The 17,286-nt window shown below is 44.7% G+C and overlaps 1 protein-coding gene across 1 annotated transcript in view; it reads right to left on the bottom strand.

Annotated features, from left to right (window-relative positions):
• Positions 1–9,515: 9,515 nt before the first annotated feature.
• The window catches only part of MACO1 (macoilin 1), a 51,942-nt gene continuing 44,171 nt past the window's right edge, over positions 9,516–17,286 (bottom strand). The window contains exons 10-11 of the mRNA XM_016129814.2: positions 15,278–15,452; positions 9,516–10,704 (exon numbers count right to left, since the gene is read on the bottom strand). Coding sequence (XP_015985300.2) covers positions 10,502–10,704; positions 15,278–15,452 — 378 coding nt within the window. The 3' untranslated portion in view covers positions 9,516–10,501. The remainder of the gene's footprint in view (positions 10,705–15,277; positions 15,453–17,286) is intronic.

Below are 17,286 nucleotides of genomic sequence, written 5' to 3'. Positions count from 1 at the left end.
GGGTACGGTAGATTTTCCAAACATCATGGCTCTCCTCCGCTGCGTTTTAACTCTTGGCTGCCTGCTACACCAGAAGGCCAGGCACTGACTATGGCCCATTCATCTTTGTAACGGCTCCAGACCTTAACCACAATGCCTGACACATGATGATCAGCAGTTCGTCGAATAAAAAAATGTATTTCCATTTCGCAGCTGAGGGAACTGAGGCTCCCAGGAGGAATGATGATGATCAAGATGATGGTAATTATTGACATTTGTTATGTACCTACTATGTGCCAGACAAATATTAACTCATTTAGTTCTCACAATAATACAAGGAGGTTAATACTATTATTACACACATTACATCGATTAGGAAATGGAGGCTTAGAGACAGTTCAGCAGTTCATTTGGGATGGGGCGCTGGGAGCAGGCATCATTCATCTACTGACCGTTTATTCAGGATAAGTCTATTCCAGCTAGATGCCTGGTATCCATGGGATCCCTTAGTCCCTGTTAGGCCCTGTGGTGGAAGACCACCAGGGGTGAGCACTGCTTGGTCTCCCCTCTCCACCCTGGCCAGCCTTTGAGTGAAGCTCTACATTCAGCTATTAGGTACAGCCCACAACAGCATGCCTACAATGGCCTCGGCCACCTTAAACTTATAACCTCACCCCATGTGGCCCCGGACAAGAGAGAGCTTGCTGGTAGCTTTCATGAAGGAGGTACTCTTCTGTGGAAGGCTGTTTAATGTCTCCTTGCACCTCATCGGCCCTTATTGGGTTGAATGTTCATGTCTGAACCAATCAGGGTGGTCTGAGGGATGTCTTTGGTGAATTGACTCCACCCCCGGAAGTAGAGAGGTGTTAATCCCAACGCCAAGCAGCCTAAGAAAGTGAGAGGATACCCTAAAGGAAAGGCAGGGTCTGGGTTGAAGAAGGCTAGTTGACGCCTAAAGGTGGCTACATTTGCCCACTCACCCCTTTTGCCTGAAGCTGAGAACTCCAGGCAAGTCTCCCCTCACTCATGGAAGCTGCTGACCCCTCCAAATCCAGGAAACCTGCCTGCCCCGCCCCAACTCTTTCTCTTGTTGGAGGTATGGGCTTGGACAGGGCCTCAGTCTGCTCATCTGCACAGAGCTGTGGTGAAGGTCCCACCCAAGGCACGGTCCAGTGTCGACCAAAGGTCATTACCAATTTAAGGCCAATAGGAGTCTCCAACTTGGGGTACAGTGAGGGGGGAGACTTAATTCAATGAGAACAGCTCAACTGTGGAACCGCATGGGTGCAGGATGGCACAGGCTGGTTCAGCTCCAGCCAGGGACAACCTTCCGTTGAAACTAAAAGTACACTCCTGTGAGGCAGGGATGAAGCTGGCTAATATAGAGAATAGTACCCACCCCTGGTCCCTGATTGGTCCATTTGCATGCAAATGAGGACTCCACGGTTTGAGTGGTCCAGAAAAGCACTATCCTGATTGGTCAGAATGGAGCCACTCTTATTGGTCAGTAATAATACAAATGAAGATATAGCTTTGCAGCCCCAACTGGCCAGAGCAGGTCTTCAGACCATTGGCCGATTTACAAGCCTAGAAGTTTCTTTATAAAAGTCTGCTTAGGCGGTGGGAACAAAAGGCAGGAGGCAGGCAGCAGGCAGAGTAGTGGGGCTTCTCCCTGAAGCAAGGTATCATGGGAGGCCCCTGTTTAGCAATGGCCGCTAGCCTCAATTTATAAATTTGAGCCCGGTTAGCCACCAGGAGGCCTTCTTAACAAGTACATTCATTCTCTGGTTGGTACCAGGAAGGCACCTTGCCCACCAGACCCCTCCTTGAATGTGCATGATGACCTGATTGGGCTGAATCGCTCTGCCCCTGGCGACCTGTACACAGGCCTCTGCTCTAGGTCTTGCTTTTCCCAAATGTGAAATGACAAGAGGAGTCCTAGGTTGGACTGAGATGTGGGTCTCAAGGAGGCTAGTAATTAAAGGAGGCCAAAGGCTTCTCCACCTCCTGCCTGTATGACCTGTTGTTTTCTCAGTGCTCAGAGAGATTTTCTCTTGGTGTTGGAAAGAATGCAGAATTCGGATGGAAAGAGGATCAGGAAGCTTACAGTCAGATCCTAGTGCCCATTCTTTCAGCCAGTAAACACTTATTGAGCACCTACTATGTGCCACGCATGATTCTAAGTGCCAGGAATGCAACATTGAACAAACCAGACAAAAATCCCTGCCCTCGTGGAGCTGACATTTTTGTCAGGGGGGTGAGACAAACCTAAAATAAATAAGAATAAAAAATGTGATAGATGGAAATAAATAGTGAGAAGAAGAAAGCAGAGGAGAGGGATAGAGACTACTTGGTTAGCTGATCAGAGAAGAGCTCATTGAGAAAATAACATTTGAGTAAAGATCAGAAGGAGGTAAAGAAATGAATCAGACATTCTAAAGAGAGAATGGAACTGTCATAGCCAAGAGAAGCCTAAAGAGACATGATGACTAAATGTAATGTAGTATCCAGGATGGGATCCTGGGACAGGTAAAGGACTTTAGGTAAAAACTGAGGAAGTCGGCATTAAATATGGACTTTAGTTAATAATGATGTATCAGTTTTGGTTCATTCATTGCTAACAAATGTACCATTCTAATACATGATGTTAATAATAGGAGAAATTGGGTATGGGGTATACAGGAACTTCTGTACTATCTTATCAGTTTTTCTGTAAATCTAAAACTATTCTAAAATAAAATGTTTATCAAAGGAGGGGGTAGCGAATGCAAAGGCCCTGAAGCAGGAGGGTACCTGGTGGGATTAGCAAGGAGGCACCACTTGAGAGTGACAGGAGAGGGGGCCGGAGAGGTGGGTGGGGGACGAATCACGTACAGGCTAGTAGGACACTCCAAGGGCTCTGTCCTTTGCTCTGAGGTGGATGTAGAGCCATTGGAGGGCCTTGGCGCTATCTGACTTGTGCTCTCAGAGCATCTCTCTGGGTTCTTTGCTGAAACTGAACCATACAGAGCAAGGGCGGAAGCAGGAAGACTGTGGAAGTCCAGGCTGGGGAAGTTGTAACATTCACGCCCCAAGCTACTTTTGACATTTCAGAAGGCTACACGAGTGACTCGAAACGTTGAATTCTCTTGCTTTTCATCTCCACTGGCCACGGTGGTCAATTAGAAGTTCTATAAGCATTGACACCCTGGACTGATAATATTGGTAGTCATGAATTAATACATGTAGTCACTTGTTTGTTGGTAAAATCCTCAGAAAATGGAGCTCGTGTTTGAGGGAGACACTGAAAGGGCCCTTGGTGGCAGGAGGGCTGGAACTCATTGCCTTGGGATTTGGCTACTAGAACCACTGGCGTGGAGGCCGTGTGTGGGCTTCTTGGCACCCAGCCCAGAAGCACTTTGGTTTCTCTTTTCTAAAACCCTCTCTGTTCATGCTTGCAGCCTTGGGGCTGCCCATAGTCTCTCACCATGAAGCCGAGGGGCCCGGCATGTCTTTCCCCCAGGCTCCTGCTTTCCACCCCAGGGTTCAGCCAAGGTGAGGGTATAAGACCCCAGCCTGCACTCTCTCTGTATTAGTCAGCTTTCGCTGTGGTAACAAATAGCTCCTAAATCTCAGTGGCTTATACAGGCCTGAGGTTTAACTTTGACTCTGCTCAGCTCTCAGCCAGGTGTGGCCCCCATCTGGAAAGTACTGTTTTCCTGGCAGAGAGAGCAAGAAGCTAACCTGAAACACTCAGTTGCTTTTAAAACTTCTGCTTAGATCTGGCATGTGTGATGTCTACTCAATTCAGTGAGCCAATTCTGACACCCAGGAGGGTGGATGTACAATCCTCTCAGTGGGGATGGATAATTGGGAGCAATAATTCACATCTGTTACATTCTCCCAAGACTCTTGCTTTAGAGAGGCTGGGTCATGGACATGTTTATCCCAGGGGCCGGAAGTGAGAGCTGACAAGGGTCTCCACAGGGAAGTGGGGCAGACACACCAGCTTCCCTCCCATCTCAATCTGGCCAGCTAAGAACATCTTACTTATGGCCTGACCACAGTTTCAGGCCCACAGACACCCATGACGCATCCTCTGAGCCTCCAGGCCGCAGCCAAGACTGTGGCTTTCTCTTATTACCCTCTAGTTCCTAGTTTCTCAAAACTGGCTGTACATTAGAAACCCCTGGGGTGTTAAAAAAAAAAAAAAAAAAAGGCCAGAAGGCCAGTTTCTCCACAGGCAGTTAAATAAGGTTCTCTGGGGACTAGCCCCGGGGATGGGCATTTTTGAGAGCTTCCCATGCAGTTCTAATGAACAGCCAGGGTGGAGACCTGAGGCCTACTGCTCCCAAGCTCAGCAGAGCATGGAGACGGCGCCAGCCCTAGGCTGCCAGATTTGAAGATTTTTCAGCAGAAAACAAACAAAAACCCCTGAATAATGTGAAATCTTCCCATTTTTAAATGTTAGCTCAAAATTATTTAATCCTATGCAGGTCAAACAAAATATGTCTGCAGGTCACTAAATAGAACCTCTGGGCCACAAAATCTCTAAGTTTTAATATCTTTGGCCTTCTCCCCCACCTGCTTGGCCCCTGGGAACCCCTGGCGTGTGAGAACAGCTGCGCTGGATGTGGCTTAGTGCTGTGCATAGCTTGGGGCATCAGGCCACAAACTTAGCAACAGATGAACTGCAGAGGTGACAGAGCATTCACAGGTATCTGTCTATTCCTTGGTTCCACCTGGGCCTTCCTGAGCACATGACCTATTGTGACCCCCTCCCTTGCCTCCAATAGATACGTGAGCATAACCAGCAAGCAAGAGAGTGGGCAAGTTCCCACTGGGGGAGGGGGGCGGTTCTCTTTACCCCAAGCTGCTCACTACAAGTTCCCCTTTGGGTTGCTGTTGGCTTTCTTTTCTATTTTTTTTTTTGGGGGGGGGGAGTTGTTTTTAAAACCATTACTTTTTTTTATTATAAAAGTAAGATTAAGTTTATTCTAGAGATTTTGGAATATACAGTAAAGTATAAAGAAGATAAAAATCAACTATAATCTTAACTACCCCTCGGGTTCTGAATACAAAATGATTCCAGGATGTTCTGAAAGTCCCTTCTTCAGGGTGCTGATGGAGGGTGGCCCTGGGAGCCTTCTCCAGGGGAACAGACTTTAATTTCTTGAAAGCAGGGACACTCTCAAAAGACTACTCCATCAGGCCTTCGATACTTGTCAGAGACAGACTGAGAATCCACGTTATTTTTCAGAGCAACATTTCTTCTTCCTAATACATAATTACAAAAATTACTTTTAGAAAGAAATCTTTAGGGTAGAACCTCTGCTGGCAGTGAAAAAAGACCTCTCGCTGAGGTCGCACGCGCCCTCTGGTGGCAGCCGGAGGGGATGGCTTCGGGAGGGACCGGGCCCGAGGGCCACCCCTTGCTCGCCAGTGGTTCTCGAAGTGGGGTCCCAGAACCCAGCCTCGCTTGGGAACTCGTTAGAAACACAATTTTTCAGGCTTTACCTCAAGACCTGCTGAATCAGAAACTCGAGGGGCGGAGCCCAGAAATTTGTGTTTTTACAAGCCATTCAGGCAGTTCTGATGAACTCGGAAGTTTGAGAACCCTTGCTCTGGATAAGTATGGGCCTGGTACCAGATAATGCGTCAAAACAGCATACGTCTCTGAAGATGAAAAAGAAGGGGATGGTGAAGAAGCGATGGTGCCGAAGGTGCTGGCACCAAGCCGGACAGAGAGGGGCCTGCCCACACTCGGTCCCGCCTCCCCTCCAGCCCCAAGGCGTCTGGAAGCTGCAGCGCTACGGCACGGGGGCAGAATGGACCGTCTGCCGAAGTAAACCAGTCCAGCTTTCTTGTACGGGGCTTTCATCGAAAGTCCACACCATGTCTTGGGATTTAAGCGCGGGATTCTTAGGAGAGAGATCAGAGATATAATGACAGGGAGATTCCAGAACCCTAGCAAGTCCATTCTGAGTTGATGTAAGACTTGAACCTCAGGCAAAGGCAGAGGAATGACGACGACGACGACAACAACAACAACAACAACAACAACACCACCACCACCACCATTAAGATAGGACTAAAGCAGGAACAAAGAGTTCAAGGAAGGGGGAAAGCAAGAAAAGAAGCGTGGCTCCCTTGGGCAGATGGAAGGAGATGCTTGAGACATTCACTTGACCAGTCACCTTGCTTTACAATTCAAGTACTGTCAAGATGGAAAATCCCCACATCGACTCAAGATGCAGCGGTGCCGGCACTTGGGGACATGGGGTCTAATGCTCCAATCGGGTGAAGAATGGACAGGTCTCTCTGGCAGGTTCCCTGACAGAGAAGTGATTGTCCTCGGTACATCCAGCTGTTTAAGAAATCTTTGCGCCTGGCTAAATCAAGCAGGATTTTGTAGAGAAAATCTGACAAGGAAAACAAGGTTTCAGCAGGAAGCAGAGACAGGCAGATGGAAGAGGTCATGATAAATATGCCACTTGAAAACGTCCCCTCTTCTTCTAGAAAACTTCTATTTATAGTCATTCTACTAGAATTATTAGAGATGCTGTGATTCAACATACATTATTTCAGATTACATGTCTAACCTATTAATTAACCTTTTTTCATTCAATAATATGTATCGAATGTGGCAGTCATTATTCTAGGTTCCAGGGTTACAGCAGTAAACAGACAAAGTCTCTGCCCTCATAGAGCTTACATTCTAATAGTGGAGGGAGCTAACAAGCAAAATATATAAAACTTTAAGAGATCTTCCTCTCCTGCTTGCCCCCAATCAATTAAGCTCTTCTGAATTTTCAAAGCCCGGCTGGCCTTTTCTGAACTGGGAGGCAGTGCTGAGTCTTCAGGTTAGGAAAGCAGCTCAGGATGAGGCTTCTAAACAATTAATATGCAACCAAATCAGCTGGGAGATCTTAAAATGCAGATTAATATTGACGGTCTGGGGAAGAACTCTCAGGAATGCGGGTTCTTCTGGCGTGAGGTTGCAGATCACATTTTTGAGGAGCTCCATTTAGGAATCAGTCAGGCTGTGGGGGATGGAGCTAGCCCAGGAACTCTTAGGAATTCTTAGCCAAGTCCCTGCCTCACCACGACTCCTTGCTACAGTTCTGGACTTCCATCTGTGAGGCCCTGGATAATTTGCAGAGCATCATTTCATCCAGTTCCCATAGTAACTCCTTCCAGCACAAATACTCCTTAAAGGTGAGGAAACAGCACCCCCCTAGAGAGGTTAAGGGAAGTCACAGAGCAAGTGGTGGCAAAGCTGGGAGCAGACTCCCACCCCTGTCCAGAGGGCTTGCCTATGTCTTGGGGCTTCTCATGGCCTGGAGCAGACTAGGGCTATTCAATGGGGGTTGCTGTTGTCCTCTGAATAAGCTGGCTCAACAGGAAACCTGAGAGTCACAGGAAAGCAGGTATGTATAGATCTCAGAGGCCCTTTAACCTAACCCGGCTAGCTACCAGAAGTCACCTGAAAACACTTTACTTACTAGTGAACTTCACTAAATTGGCTTTGGGGCAGGTTTCTGGTTTATCATTTCAGCTTCCTCTGGCCTGGTGAGAAGCAATCTGATAGGAGCTGTTAGAAATGCTCAGCCCTCCCAGGCAGCTCACCACAGCCTGATTAACACAGCTGGGTGAGCACCGGAACTGGGATGGCCGGAGGACTCTTCCCTTCCTTCAGGCCCGGAGCCATGAGGAACTATTCATTCTCATTTTATAGGACCTTTTGGAAAGGTTATCACAGAAAGACTGGACATACACGACAGCTACTTCCTTATGTCAAATTGGGAGATGTCAATAAGGGGAGGTTATTCAGCCAGTCAAAACATACTCAGCCCGCTCGTTCTGTAAATATTAAACCGTTCAGAACGGCAAACATGGTTATGGCATGTGATAAATTATGAAGTACTAAGATGCGGAACCATTTTATGATGGGCCTGAAATAACAAAGGCAGCAACTGGAGATTTCCTTGGTGGCAAAGAATGTGCCAGTGAGGACACCGTAGGCAGACTCATTTCTTCAGGGAAGGCAAAGGCAAGAGCCAAGCCAAAGCATCTGCCCTGGGACCTCTGCTTATGGAATTAATTGTGGTGTGTCCACGAGAGCCTTAAACGACCGAGACCTAAATGGCCGAGACTCAGGAAGGTTATCCCAGCAAGAGGAACACAGAGGGTGACGTGCCAAGAGCAGAATTTTCAAAAACTGGAGCTGAGATCAGCTGTAACGATGGCCAAGAGACACCTGGCTTCTCAGAAGATGAAAACAGTACAATCTCTAGAAACAAGGGAGGACTTCGAAGTGGTCCTTGAAGGTCAGTTCAGAATCTATAACGGACAGGAAACCCAATAGGGTATTATTGGTCACAAAGTGGTCCAACAAGACTTTGGAAAATGGGAAGGAAATTTGCTCTCAAGATTCTCCCACTAAGTACCTTCCCACCCCACCACTAAATTGATTTTTTAGGAAAGGAAGGTCATACCAGAAGACAAGTCAGCCAGAGAGAAAGAACGAGGGAGGGGAAGTGAAGGAGGGAGGGAGGGAGGGAGGGGAAAAGAGGGAGGGAAAGAGAACGATAATGGAAATGTCTTTAGAACTGAAACCAACTTGAGGCGCTGGATGAATTCGACCCAAACTCTGTGTCTGCTCCCTGCCGCATGGGACAGTGGCACCTGACAGCGTGCTCAGATGAGAGAACAAGAACAACAGTCTACCTTGTTGTGCCCTCTTGAAAAGTTAAAAAGGCAGAAAACTAGTTTTATCTGTAAGAAAATGTTTATTCTTTTGAACCCCACAGGAAAAAAAAAAGAATGCAGCCAAGACCAAGTATTTAACGAAAATAGTGTCCCAAAAGGCAGCAAAATGGGGGAAACCTCAACACAAAGTCAGTGACAATTTTCCATGTTTTGCACAAAGATGAAAAAAATCTATGACAATTCTGAGTAACACTTTCATGGTGACATTTACATAAGATGATTCAAAAATGCAAAATGGCAGCAACATGCACACCTGGCTAAAGCTAGAAGTTTTTTTTTTTATCCCAAAATAAGATCTGTGATTAAAAGGATGAGTTTTTTTAATACTTCTATTTTGCTGACTTGCTTGTCCTACTTAATTTGCTTTAAATGAGACATACATGCCAATTAACAGGAAATTTCAGAAGAACTATGTCCTTCCAGAATCCATGGCAAGGAAGCAAAACCAATCTATTTGGTTTCTTAAATTTTCCTAGTTTCCAAATACAATTTTGCTTTGCCCCTCCCTCTCCCCTCCCCTCCCCCCACCCCCACCCTGATTCTTAAAACACTTCCAAAAGTTGCCAGTGCAAACACTTTTCTACCGATGTATAATATACACTTGAAACCGAAATCTTTGTGCAGAGTTTTGAGTTTAAAACTCTTAGGAAAAAAAAAAAAAAAAAATCCCTCCTTGGCACAAGAGCTGAGGAATAGTCAAGTTTCTTTTAAATCATCAAACACGAGATGATGAAGAGTGGAAAGCACAGTTAAATGAAATGAAATGAAAACAAAACGAAATCAAAAAACCCTAGAACTCCAGCTTTTATTCGCTGTCATTGCCGTCTCCCGTACACAGACACCACCCAGCTCCCCTCCCCAAGGTGCTGGCCTTGAGACAAGCCCAGAACACTGTGGCATTTTCTATGGAAAGAAACAGAAGATGGAGCCATGGTGGCAACGAACGGCCCAACTACCCACCAGTTTTACAGCAGGATCCGCGGTGAGCTTGACACAGAAAGACAGATGATGACAAAGGGGGAAAATAGGTTAAAATCATCAAGTTTCCTCTTGAAATGTCTTTTCCCAAGGCACTGTGAACAAGACTGCTGCTAGCAATTTTTTAGGACTACACATACCGACGGGAATATGAACATTTGAACAGAACCCCTGTTGCGGTCTCGCAGCTAGTCTCATCACCTGAGTCTCTCCCCTCGGCTTCAATGACACTCCTTGAATTTGTGTGGTCCTTAGAGGGGTCATTGATTTTTGTTTTCTGCCATATCAATAATCATTTTCTTTAATACAGCTATACAATCGAAGCTGTGTTAGGTTATGTGACTCTTCCACTCTAAAAACTAAAACTTTTCATTATCATCCCATGCGAATTCAATTGCAGGTTTTGCTTATTTAAGAACAGAACAAAACAAAAATGAAAGGTTAAGAAGCAAAATCCCTGTTTTTTTTTTTTTTCTTCAAGAGGAAACTGTAAGAATACATAAAAGGCAAAATTGGCTACTTGAAATCCAAGAATGGTTTTAATGTATTGGCCGAGAAAAATAAACTGCAAAGTTCTGTGAGGTCTTCTAAAAATTTACAAGAAAAACTGATGGGCAGTTCTAATCAGACTTGGATGTTATCTTTTCCCCCCGTTTTTAAAAACAACAACATATACAGTCCCACAAAATACAATATAAACTTTTTTTTTTTTTTTTTTTTATCTTGACTGCCAGAGACGTTCCCTTGCAATGCCTGCTGGTACCCGAACTTGGGCAAAACACACAGCTGGTCTTCACTTCTTCAGGGGCTGGTAAACAGAGGCATTGGGATCGAGTCCAGAGGGGCTGGTCTCCACAAATTTGGAAGAGTAGTGGGGGGAGACGGGGCTCAGGGAGCTGGTGGCGGCACTGTACGTTATGCTGGGCATGACGGCCATGACTTCGGCTATCTTCTGTTTTAGGTCCTTGATTTCCTGGTCTTTCTGAAGAATTTGTCCTGCAAGATCAAAGACTCACCATTAATGAGAAGGGAAAGATGAACTCAACACAGTGGCTTCCTGGGCCAATCCCAAGCAGACCTGACTCCAGAGCTGATGGTTTATAAGGGTAGGCAAACTTCTCCTGTAAAGGGCCAAAGAGTAAATACCTTGGCATTTACTGAGCCACGTACTTTGTCATTTTGTTTTTTTAAACCATGGAAAAATGTAAAAACCATGCTTAGCCCATTTGTGGTACAAGAACAGGCAGTGGGCCAGATCTGGCCTGTGGGCCATGGTTTACAGGTAAAAGGATTCTGTTTATGTAGGTGTGACTAGGAAAAGAGGTCAGTTTCCAGGAGCCACGTTTTGAGCATGGCAGTTACCTATGGCAACCTGAGAGGGTGCTGGTGTTGAATCATGGCTCTCCCTCTTGAGCTGGAATATTTTTCTCGGAGGATGGACCACCTCTGAGCATCAGCTCAAGAAACATAGAATAAATGAAGCCTCAGAATCAGTCCCAACAACACGCTCTGCCCCGAGTTCTCTCACGGAAAATGGATGGAGCTCTGTGGCTGCTGCACTGGGGGCTCTCACGGGAGAGAGGTGGCCGGCCCTGCCTCTGGGCACAGTGCCCTCAGACCGACTGCCACCCTCCCTCACTGTGCTTGGTTTCTCCACTCAACCAGCTCCTGCCTGCCTCAGGCCTGCTTCCACGCTGCACGTCTCCTGCTCTCTCTGTTGTCGACTCTGAGGTTTCTGTTTCTACTTCTTCACACAGCTTTCCCCATGCCCCGATCTCAATCAGACCCTACCCCTCCAGCTCCTAGATTCTCAACACACCCTCAACGTTCCTTTCTGTCACTTTACTTTTTGTAATAATGATAATAATTACAGTAGCTAACACGTAGGTGCCAGCACTGTTCTAGGTACTTCCACATATGAAGTTATTTACATATCGAACAACTCTGAGGTAGAAATTACCATCATCATCAACCATTTTACAGATAGGAAACTAAGTCATATTGAGAGGCTGAGTGACAGAGCCAGGATTTGGATCTCTGCAATCTGGCTTCAGAGTCTGCACTCCCACCTACCGCACTCTTCAGAAGTCTCTTGTACCCATTTGGGTGATGACTTATGTGCATCATCTTCATTGGACCATGAGCTCCATGTGGGCAGAGACTGTACCTACTTTTTTTTTTCATTGCTGTATCCCTAGTGCCCAGCCCCATAGAAAGCTGAGGCTCTGCGAGTTATGTATCTTACCCAAAGTCATTCAGTTATTAAGAGGCAGAGTAGGATTTTAACCCAGGACCGCTTTGTTCCAAAGCTCACGCAATTTTCAGCATGCTTTGAAGCTCCCTGGTCTACCAGGGGAAGAACACTCTCAGGAGTAGCCCTTCAGAAACTTAAATGCTTTTTAAAAAGGCTGCACTTGAGTTGCAATCACTATGAGTCCTACAGAATATGGTAATATATTTAAAATGTAACAGACCATGGTGGCATATTCTTAAAAAGGATGTAGTAGAGATGAAAGTCATTTTGGAACCAGGATAAATCTAATGATATAGAAAGTAGGAAGGAGGAAAGCAATAGGGGTTTGATTTCAATTACAAAGTTGGGTTCTTATTAAATATTCTGAGCATGGCAGTGGAGGGAAATGGGGGGGAAGGCAAGCAGCCACGGGCAGTAGCAAGGACCCACTCCTTCCAACTTCTTTCTTGTAAGCATCAAAATCTTTCTCTTTGAACAAAAGCCTCAGAAGAATAAAATACATAATGGCATGTGATATATGAGCCACTGGATCTTTTTTCCATGCGGATTTAAGTTTGATTTCTTTAATCAGTAATATGCAAATATTCTCAGAGCTTTGGAAAAGACAGCTCTCTGTTTCTTTGCTGCTTTACAAGGATTCCTGGAATGACGACCCAGCCCCCTTCCACCACTCCGAGACCAGGTGCTGCTTCACTGCAGGGGGGGCGGGATGGGGATCTCTTCCAAGTTTGCAAGTGCAAGTAAATGAGATGTGACAGGAGGGAAGGGTGGTCACTTCTCAGGGAACTGAGTGGAGCAGGCAAAAAACCAAAACAAAACCGTGTATGATCAGGAGTTCAGTTTTAAAAGCAGGATTCTAGGAACCTTTTCTTAAAAAATGTCTTTCCCTGAGTCCACAGATAAGCTTGATTCTCAACTCCCTCCTCTTCTTGCTCCACCATCTGGGCCCCTCCTGTGGCTTCTCTAACTTCTCACAACCTCTGTATCCCACCCCCGACCCCAGGGGTTCTGGTCTTCTCTCTGGGGTTTGGCCCCCAAATTCCCCACGACCGACAAAGATCTTTTACCTGGATGTCCAGGAAGCAACTCCGAATGAAAACACCCCAAACCAAACTCGCTCGCTCTTATTCCTCACATCTGTCTTGCTCCTCTTCCTTGGTTCCGGCAACTTTATCCTCACTCCTCTGTCGGGACATCTTCCTCCTTGACACTTATGACCTCTTAGACAGAAGACAGCCATAGCTTCCTCACTGGCCTCTGCCTCCACTCGATCTTTCAAATCTACCTTTCACATGCTGCTACTGGAAAGAGAGTTCCAACATAACAGCCAGAACCTGTCATCCCTTCCCCCTGAAAATCTAGGGGATATATCCTCTAGTGTGGCTACAGTCATGGTCCTCCCGATCGCCGTTTCTCTTCCACGTCCCCCAGCTTGAGGCCACTGGACGGCTCACCTGGACATTCCCATCACTTTCTTTCCTTCTTTCACTTACACTATTCCTCAGGTAATAGTGATCTTCCTTGCCATTCTCTGCTCTCAGAAGTCATCCTTCAAAGCCCATTCAATGGCCCCTCCCTCATAAAGCCACCCTGATCTCTTCTCTGGCCTTGCAAGCCCTCTGCCTCTACCTAAGGGCAACAGGCCTTGCTGCTGGGCTAGTCCTCACACAGGGACTTACAGGACCCAAACTATCTTCATAACGACACGAAGGCACTATTTGCTTTGTTCACACTCATTCCCTCATAGGTCTAAGTAGAATCTTCCAGAAACAAGATGGCAAGTGAAATTACAACAGATTGAATGTAGAAACAGAGATGAAAATTGAACTATCTTTTATTAAGCCAAAAACTAAAGAGATTTGCTAAATATAAAACAATGCCACTTAACTCATTAATTTTTTTTCTGTTTTGGAAGATATAGCTATTTTTCATAAAAATATGTTAACAAGTCATATGTTTACGTTATTTTAAAATGAACTGATAAATGTTTTTAAGTTTTCTAATGGATAAATACGGATATGATCCAGTTAAAAAAACCTCCTTGGTGTACTCAATAATTTTAAGAGTGTAAAGAAGTCCCCAAGCCCAAACTGTCGGTGCACCAGTGGACGCCCCGCTGGACTGAGTCTTGTTCACCGTCTCGCCTTTAGCTTCTAGTATAATGCGTCACACAGAGGAAGTGTGAACACCCTTTAAGTACTTGTTGAAATATTCTTTTCTTTCTAAGTGAACTGAATTTTTTTTCCAGGAATCTACTCGTAGCTAATCAAATTCTTGGCTAAAATCCAAATTTCTTTTCATCAGGACATGTCTTGCCTCTGTTCAGAAGCTTTCCAAAGCATCCTGTGTTACTCAGAGTACAGTCCAAAGTCCATCCCATGGGCTACAGAGTCTGGCAGAAAGCGGCTCCTGCCTCCTCTGAGGCTGACGACTCTCCCCCCGCCTCTTAGGTTGCAGCCCCAGTGGCCGCCACGCATGCTCCCTCGACCTGAAGTGCTAACCCACCCCCAGATGTACATGACTCTCTCATTCTCCTCCTTTCAGTCTCTGCTCAAAGGCCATCTATTCTAAAGATTTTCCATGTTCACCATATGTCAAACTGGCAGCCCCTCACACACGACCTGCCTTACCATTGCTTTATTTTCTTTACTGCAGCATCATTTTCAACATTTCTTTGCTTGTTGTCTCTCCCCTCGGGGATTCTCACAGTGCCTGGCACATAGTAGTTCTCAAGAAATACCTGCTGAGTGAACAGCCAGCTCTCCTCCCATGACTCCCTCAGCTGCAGCTCTGAACGCATCAGGCCCTCCTAGCTTCCCTGGCCTTGCTCACGCTGTTTCTTCTGTTCAGATGCCTCTCTACCCCTCACCCCTGCTACACTGCTTCCTCACTGGGCTAACCCCTCCTCATTATTCAAGACCCAGCTCAGGCATCAGCTCCCCTGAGAAAGAGCCCTCTCACTCCCCAGATTGCCTCAGTCCCTGCCTCTGTCTATGCTTCCACAGACCCTGGGCAGACTGCTGCACCGGCACCTTTGGGTGGCTGCATTTTTCTATTTCTTCAATAATACTGTGAACTCCTTGAGCACAGCAGCTCATACTCTTCTCTGTATGCCCTGCCCTTGAATTGTTCTCGCCTCAAAATATGTCTGCATAATGAACTGATGTGATGATTCCTCAGTGTCAACGATGGGCACTCATCAAACCAATTGAGAAAAAAACTAAAATGCCTTTGGTTCTGAGCTCTGAGGGAACTCTGCTCCCGGCTTCCCTGTGCATTCTTAGCCACACCACCTCACGCTCGCTGCTCTCCTACCTTGGGCAATCTCGAGCTGTCGCTTTGCGTCCCCCAGTGCAGAGAACAGGTCCAGCTTGATTCTCGTTTCTGCGCTCAGGCTGTTCTCCAGGTGCTGCGTTTTATCTTGCATGGCTGAGAGGGCTGACATTAACACCTCGGTGTCCTTCTCATTTTCCTTATACTTCCGAAGCTCCTATCAATATCGTCAAAGCAGAAATGTTACAAGATAGTTCTGGCATCGATGTCTACAAATTAGTCTGAAATCACAAATAAAATCCCACTCTTATTGACCTTGCTCCTACAACACAGAATGCTGGTATTTCATGGGTTTAGACCTTACCACTTGGAGTGCAAATGTATTTATATGGTGATTCACACATATAAAAACATTTTAGTAGATAAATTTGACTGTGTTGGGATATTTCTAGTTAACAGTGGACTGTGTCTCCAAATAAAACACTTCTTACAAGCCTAATTCAGAACCCCTTAGCTAAGGTACACATGGCCCAAGAACTTCTGCCTTGCTGCCAGCTGCAAATGTTGCTGTAATGCTGTAGCCAAATTTGCCAAAACTCTACTCTCAACCTGCAATAAAAATTGTAAAAATGTTAATTATTTTGACAGGACACATACAGCAGAATAAACCTAGTTAAAACGTCTGGTAATGTAGCCCCCCAAAATATACACATATTTTAATTTCTTCATTTTAAGAGAGAAATCCAAATGTATTACAAAGAATTAAAATATATATTCAAATTAAAAGAAGACAAAGACTTGAAAACCCATATCCGAAAAGATATTTGCACACCAATGTTCATAGCGGCATTATTCACATTGGCCAGGACATGGAAGCAACCGAAGTGTCCTACGTGCTGGCTAAAGAAGCTGTGGTCCATATATACAATGGGATATTACTCAGCCATAAGAAGAGATGAAATACTGCCATTTGCGACAACATGGATGGACCTCGAGATAATCATGCCAAGTGAAATAAGCCAGACAGAAAAAGTTGAAAATCACATGATATCACTTATATGTGGGATATGAACCTAAAAGCAACAAATGAATAGGACGAACAAACAGAGACTCATGGACATAGACAATAGACTAGTGTTACCAGAGAGAAGGGGTGAGGGGGGAGGTAGACAATTAAAGAGGGTCAAATAGCGGAGTAGAAGGAGGGTGAGTGGGTAAAGGGGATCAAATATATGGTAGCTGAAGGAAACTGGACTTTGGGTGGTAAACACACAATAGAATATATAGATGTCAAATTATAATATACACCTGAAAATTATATAATTGTATTAACCAATGTTACCCCAATAAACTTAATAAAAATTAAAAAGAAACATCAAAATAAATAAATAAAATTCAAAGAAGAAAATTAAAATTACCCCCAATCCTAACACTGTGAAAAATTTGATATATTTTCTTTTAGTCTTTTAAGCATATGTGTATCTTTGAACATAACTGAAATCATAGTATATGTACAGTTTTATACAGTTTAAAAAATACTTATAGTCTCAACTGTTCTTTGAAAATGTAATTTTTAATGGCTGTATAATATCCCCACATGTATATGTACCAGTTTATTAAACAAATAGCCTTTTGTTAAGATTGTTTCCATGTTTTTTGCATTTGTATACCACTATGATGAACATCTTTGTATATTTATCATTGGTGAGATTTTAAAATATTTACTTTAGGCTGGAATCCTAAAAAGGGAAATACTTTTTTAGAAAGTTACAATTCCACCAGCAAATGTATGAGGCCTATTTCATTACAGGCTCACCAACACTGATATTACCATTTAAATACTTTGCTAATTTCACAGGAAATAAAGGATATCTAATTTTAATCTGTGTTTTTGGTGACTAACAAGGATAGATTCTTATTAGCTATTTTTATTTTGTCTGTGAATTATCTGTTCATATCCTTTGCCTATTTTTCTGTGTTTCTGAGCTTTTTTAGCAATTTTACAAGCTGTTTACATACTGAGTATTAATTCCTTATTTATAATATTTGTT

The sequence above is a fragment of the Rousettus aegyptiacus genome, unplaced genomic scaffold, assembly GCF_014176215.1.
Source record: "Rousettus aegyptiacus isolate mRouAeg1 unplaced genomic scaffold, mRouAeg1.p scaffold_m13_p_1, whole genome shotgun sequence".
Classification (NCBI taxonomy): Eukaryota; Metazoa; Chordata; class Mammalia; order Chiroptera; family Pteropodidae; genus Rousettus; species Rousettus aegyptiacus.
Note: the sequence above shows the minus strand (reverse complement) of the source record. Positions and strands in the feature narration are given on the sequence as shown.